We start from the raw sequence: 6,064 nt of genomic DNA, 5'->3' as shown, positions 1-6,064 counted from the left end.
ATCACTTGAGTTTGGGAGATCGAAGCTGCCATGAGCCAAACATCCCACTGCCCTCCAGCCTGGGTGACAGAGCAAGACTCTGTCTTTAAAAAAAAAAAAAAAAAAGTCTCATCAAACGTCAATTGAAACAAAACAAAAGTACATACAGGCATGTCATTGTGAACCTCATAATACCAGAATGAAAAGACAACTCTAAAGCCTTCAAGAGGAAAATTAGGATATTCACAGAGGATCAGGGATCAATATGGTATCACACTTCTTGACACAATGCTGGACTTTAGAAGACACTGTGGCAATGACTTCCATAGTTGATAGAAGATGACTTTTAACCTAGAATTTTATACCCAGCCAATGAGCAAGTAGGAAGGTAGAAAAAAAGAAATTTTCAGGCATTTATGTACTCAAAAAATGTACCTCCAAGCTTTTTCTCCCCTCCAAGAGGCAGCTGAAGAATGTTATCTAGTAGGACAAGCAGGTAAAACAAAAAGGAGTCCAATCCAGGAACCAAGGTACCCAACAAAGGTGACGGGCAAAGGGAATTCTGAGACAGTGTTAAAGGACTAGGAATGTGGCTGTGCAGGACCCTAGGGAACTTTCAATTCAGATAGGAAAAAGCAGAGTGGGGGATACAGAAGGGGATTTATCGAGTGTAAGTATTGGGTTAAATACAGTATTAGAACCAAATGGGCTAAAAGTGGTTGCTTTGGGGGAAGAAAACATTGGAGCAGGGAGCAGGGCGAGAAAGGGAGTAACTTTTTAATAAGCATTTTAGTGTTATTTACATGTATTATCTATATGTATCTAAATTATTTCATTAAAATGGAGAAAAAGCACTCTATTATGTACATGTAAAAGTGTTCTATTTGGTAAAAATGAAAATTATTTTTATTTAAATAATGATTAAAAAATTGATTTCCTTGTTTTCTCTGACCTCTTTCTGGATATTTTATTAGATATTACACATTTTAATCTCTTATTTTCTTATTTCTTTCATCTTTTCCATGTCTTGGACTTTTTGTTCTACTTTTGAAGGGTTAACTCATCAATATAGTATAAAATTTCTTTACTGAATCTTTATACTGATCATTTTTAGCTAACTATGAATTTTAATAGATATATTTGCTTCATTATTTCAGTGGCACTATCAACTTACTATGGGAGAAATAGCAATAGTCAACAGGAATGTTAGCAGTTAGGGCTCCTAAGTTAAAATAAAATTGCAATCTAAAGCTAGGACTTTCAGTGCTAAAGAAATATTCACTGACCTGAATAAACAGGGCTTTTTGTTTATTCAGAAAGGTGTAAGGTTTGCCTGTATTTTGCATTAGTTGGGTGGTGTGTAGAAAATTGCCTGTTTTATTTCGTAAGAAATACTGCCAAAACCAGTTGTTAAACTAGCACAGACTTAATGTCAGCCACTATTTTAAACCATGTTGGTACATAAATGCATGCTTTTTTTTTTTCTTGGAGTTGTTTTCCTCAAAACATCCATAAATCTGGACAGTTTTCTGTTTTTAAGACTGTCAGTGCCTGGCACATTGGAGGGATTTCCATAAGCATTAAGTAGCAAATTTCTGCGATTTTTTTTTGAGATAATTAGTGCCCATTCTTACTTTGGTTCTTTAGGTCTATTCTGTAAAAACTGTCTTCCCACTTCCTTTCCCAAGCCTATTCCTTCCTCCCTCCCTCACCTCCCCTGCAGCTGGGCAGTGGGGGAGCAGGGTTCTCAGGAAGCTGCTGCCATAGTCAGGTCAGTATAGAGCTCCTGTAGTTGTTACCCCTGTAGCCACAAAGATAGTTGGTGCTGATATATTCATTCAATAAATAGCCAAGTGCCAACTATGTACCAGGCATTGGTAGGCCTGGGATTCAGAAGTGAACAAGACAGACATAGTTCCTGCTTTCTTTACCTTCTATCGGGGAGACAGGACAGAAACAGCCTAATACATGATTGATCACTTAATTGCAATCATAGTAGGTGCCACAAGGGAGAAATGCAGGATGCACATCAGTCAGTCTTTGGTAAATGAATGCTGTATTTGTTCATGTTCACATGGCTATAAAGAATGACCTGAGATGGGGTAATTTATAAAGGAAAGAGGTTTAATTGATGCACAGTTCTGTATGGCTGGGGGAGGTCTCAGGAAACTTACAATTATGGCAGAAGGAGAAGCAAGGCATACCTTACATGGTGGCAGAAAGGGTGGGGGGAAGTGCGAAACTTTTAAACCATCAGATCTCATGAAAACTCACTATCACAAGAACAGCATGGGGGAAACCGCCCCCATGATCCAATCACCTCCCACCAGGTCCCTCAGCTGAAATGTGGGGATTACAATTTGAGATGAGATTTGGGTGGGGACACAGAGCCAAACTTTATCAAATGAATATTCTTCATCTCAGAATGGAGCACTGAGAGCAAACAGACGAGATGTCACTGATCTTTGAAAAACTACTGTTTGTGAAAAGCTAGCTCAAGATGCTGTACTGTGATTTTTAAGAAGAGAACTTACTAATCTATTACTTGATGTCAAGTAATCTATTACTTGATGCCACACACATCTAAAGTGTGTGAGAAAGAGGCACTATCAATTCACTGTTCTGTCATCTACAATTTCTCAGCATTTTGGAGAGAGCTGTAGCTCTTTCAGGAGACCAGGTTTACCGAGGGAACAGCTTCTGGCCCTAACAAAATGGTTTATGGTGATGAAATCAAAGCACGGACTGCAAATTACAAGTAAACAGATGAGCTAAGATTTAGATCCAGGCAAAGTTCATGTACTGAACAGAAGACTACAGAAAAAAAATAACAGAAAAGTTATGTTACAAGTCTTATGTCCATCTTCCTGGTAGGAGTCAAACTAGTTCGAAGATTTTGAATTTGGTAAAATTTCAGCTTTCAGTCGTGGGGAATGTCTTACCTGCAGCATGTAACTTCTCATTGGTGTCATTATGTTTGTGGTTGGTGTGGTTTCCCAACTGTTCATCCACCTGGCGGAGAGGAAGCGCCACACAGCTCTATGTGATATTTGATGACTCTAACCATCAAGAGTCCCTGCAGCAAGGGTGTTTTAAAATTATTAATAGTCAGAGTAGTTGTTCAGTATTTGTCTGTTTTTTGGAACTCACTTTATTCCAAATGGTCTCTTCCATGTTCAATGAAGAGGAAATGCCCTTTTCTGACTACCTTGGGTTAAAGTTTTCAATCAGACCATTTATTTATTCAGTCAGTAAATCAATAATTTTACAGCATGGTCCTTTCCATCAAACTGCTCCTCGTGTAGGGGGAGAGTGGACACATAGGTAATTCTGAAACACATGGCCAGAGCAGTGATGCAGCCACGCCAGCGTATTACGCATATTACCCAGAACACGGGTGAGGAGGGAAGGCACAGAGGCTCTCTGTGGAGGAATCTGAAAAGTGAAGTTAGGTGGGAAAGGAAGGGCAGTGAAGCAGGGGAGTGGTTCAAGAAGAGCAGACCTCAGTAACAAAAGTCCAGAAGTGAGAAATATTGTGGACTGATGCAAATGAGTGTCATAGTGTGCTGCCAGATCCCAGAGGGTAATCATGAACAGTGCAGAGACTGATGAAGACAGTGACATAGTCAGGGGCAAGTTAGTTCTTGAGTTCTGACCTTTAGAGGAGGAAGAAAGCCAGGAAGGAATTTAAATTTTGTCTACCCATCCCTTTACATAGTAACCAAAGCGACAAGAGCAGGTTTACGTTTTGAATAGAAGATGGATGTGAGCGGGGCATGACCAGGCAGGAATGTGTCAGGTAGCCCAGGAGCATGATGGTGGCCTAGGGGAGTGGAGTCAAAGCGGAGAGGAGGGACAGATTCCAGAATTATTAAGGAGAAAAATTATCAGGACTTACCAGAAGGGATGAAAGTGGTGATGGAGGCAGTGACAACTGCAAATTTTCTAGTTTGAGTGAAGAAGTAGAAGCGGATCAACTCAGATGCAGCACAGAAGGAGCATCCCCCTTAGTGGGGAAGATGATGAGTTCAGGTGGATTCCAGGTTTCTGTGGGATCACCTGTGACAAGCAGAGGTAGATGTATGAAGCGAGATGGAAACACTGCTGAAGAGCTTTTTCTGCCATCATTTTTCGGTTGCATTTGAAAATGTGTGAGTGAAGGAGAAGGGAAAAGACCACAGGAATAAGAGCAGAATTGCAGGAAATTCAAACTCTGATTGTAAAAAGAAGAGCCATGAAAGAAGATACAGCAGAAGCAGAGGAGACCCTGAGGGGCTGAGGTTCACCATGAAATAAGATGTCAGATAAGAAATAAGATGTCTACTTTCTTCAGCAGACAGCCAGTCATTGAGACTTGGTGAGAAGAGTACAACTAGAACAATTTAGGAGAAGAGGTAGGGGAAGGCAAAGAGGGAAGGGTGGGAGGTATGAATGGGAAGTGAAGTGGAATAAACCAAAACATGCCATGGTTTTTGAAAAAATTGGATAGGAAGAAAATGTGGCCAGATGCGTTGGCTCACGCCTGTAATACCAGCACTTTGGGAGGTCGAGGCGGGTGCATCACGAGGTCAGGAGATCGAGACCATCCTGGCCAACATGGTGAAACCCTGTCTCTACTGAAAATACAAAAATTAGCCGGGCATGGTGGTGGGCGCCTGTAGTCCCAGCTACTCAGGAGGCGGAGGCCGAAGAATCGCTTGAACCCAGGAGGCGGAGGTTGCAGTGAGCCAAGACCGCACCGCTGTGCTCCAGCCTGGTGACAGAGCGAGGCTCCGTCTCCAAAAAAAAAAAAAAACAGAGAAACCACTCCGCCCCTCCCAGGAGGCTCAGGCCCGCCTTTGTTGTGCAATGCGGTTCTGGTTGTGAACGTGTAGACTCGTCCCTTCGGGCCGGGGTGGAAACTATGCAAATGCAGGTGGGGATCTCCCCACTGAAACCCAGGGCTCCCCGCCACGGTGAGTCTCCTGCACCACCAGCCGGGATCTCAGCGCCTCCTTTTCTGTCCTCCTCCAGGATGGGGTCCTCCGTCACCCTCGCCCTCCTCCTGGCTGTGCTCCAAGGTCAGTCCTGCCCAGGGGTTGAGGTCACAGAGAAGAACGGGCAGAGGGGCCCTGGTGCAAACTTGGTGTCTGCCACACAGGTGTCTCTGCCGAGGTGCAGCTGGTGCCGTCTGCAGCAGAGGTGCAGAGGCCCGGGGAGCCTCCGAGCATCTCCTGTGTGATTACTGCATTCAGCTTTGGCAGACACTGGATCAGCTGGGTGCGCCAGATGCCCGGGAAAGAACTGGAGTGGATGGGGAGCATCCATCCTGGGACCTCTGATACCAGATACAGCCCGTCCTTCCAAGGCCACGTCACGATCTCAGCCGACAGCTCCACCAGCACAGCCTACCTGCAGTGGAGCAGCCTGAAGGCCTCGGACTCCGCCACGTATTATTGTGTAAGAGGGACCATCTAAAACCCCCCACGGTGCAGGTGCAGAGTGAGGTGCCAGAGACACCCTCCCCAGGGACCTCTCTATTCATCTGGGAGGAAACACTGGCTGTGTGTGTCCTCAGGAGCCAGAACCAGAGAACAAGGGAGGGTTCCCAGCCCCTAAGGCAACTGGATGGGAGAACTGACCACGGGGAGGTGAATTCTCTGAGGGGGCTCTTGTATGTTCTACAAGGTTGTTCATGGTGTATACTACATGGTTAACATCCAAAGGCTGTCTAATAGGCACCTCTTCAATATGATAGCCTTTTAATTAGTGAAAATTTAACACAGTTCATCATTGCTTGCTTGCCTTCCTCCCTCCTATCCACTCTCACTCCCTCCGTCTTTTATTTTCTGCTTACTTTTCGAAAATCATTCAATCCCTTTTTGTACTATTACTCGTTCTCTTGCTTTTTTTTGTTTTCCTTTTAATAATATGCACTGAATAATTCATCTTTGTGCAAATTTGTATTTCGGTATAACAAAGGCTTCCTTCATAAGTAGATTTCCTGTGAGTAATCTTGTAGATATTTTAGAACCTGTTTGATTAAGGATACATTAAAATAAATACATAAATATTTAAAGACATACAACCTATCAAAACTGAACCA

General features: G+C 43.4%; 1 protein-coding gene and 1 gene segment (V, D, J or C); both read left to right on the top strand.

The window, feature by feature from the left end:
• The window catches only part of LOC105532345 (chromosome unknown open reading frame, human C4orf45), a 149,236-nt gene that overhangs the window by 94,430 nt on the left and 48,742 nt on the right, over positions 1 to 6,064 (top strand). The window lies entirely within an intron of this gene.
• LOC105532344 lies at positions 4,940 to 6,037 on the top strand. The segment is given in 2 exon segments: positions 4,940 to 5,039; positions 5,120 to 6,037. Coding segments are annotated over 2 exon segments (363 nt in total).

Source organism: Mandrillus leucophaeus, unplaced genomic scaffold (genome assembly GCF_000951045.1).
Source record: "Mandrillus leucophaeus isolate KB7577 unplaced genomic scaffold, Mleu.le_1.0 Scaffold95, whole genome shotgun sequence".
NCBI classification, from domain to species: Eukaryota; Metazoa; Chordata; class Mammalia; order Primates; family Cercopithecidae; genus Mandrillus; species Mandrillus leucophaeus.
This window is presented reverse-complemented; position numbering and strand designations above follow the sequence as displayed.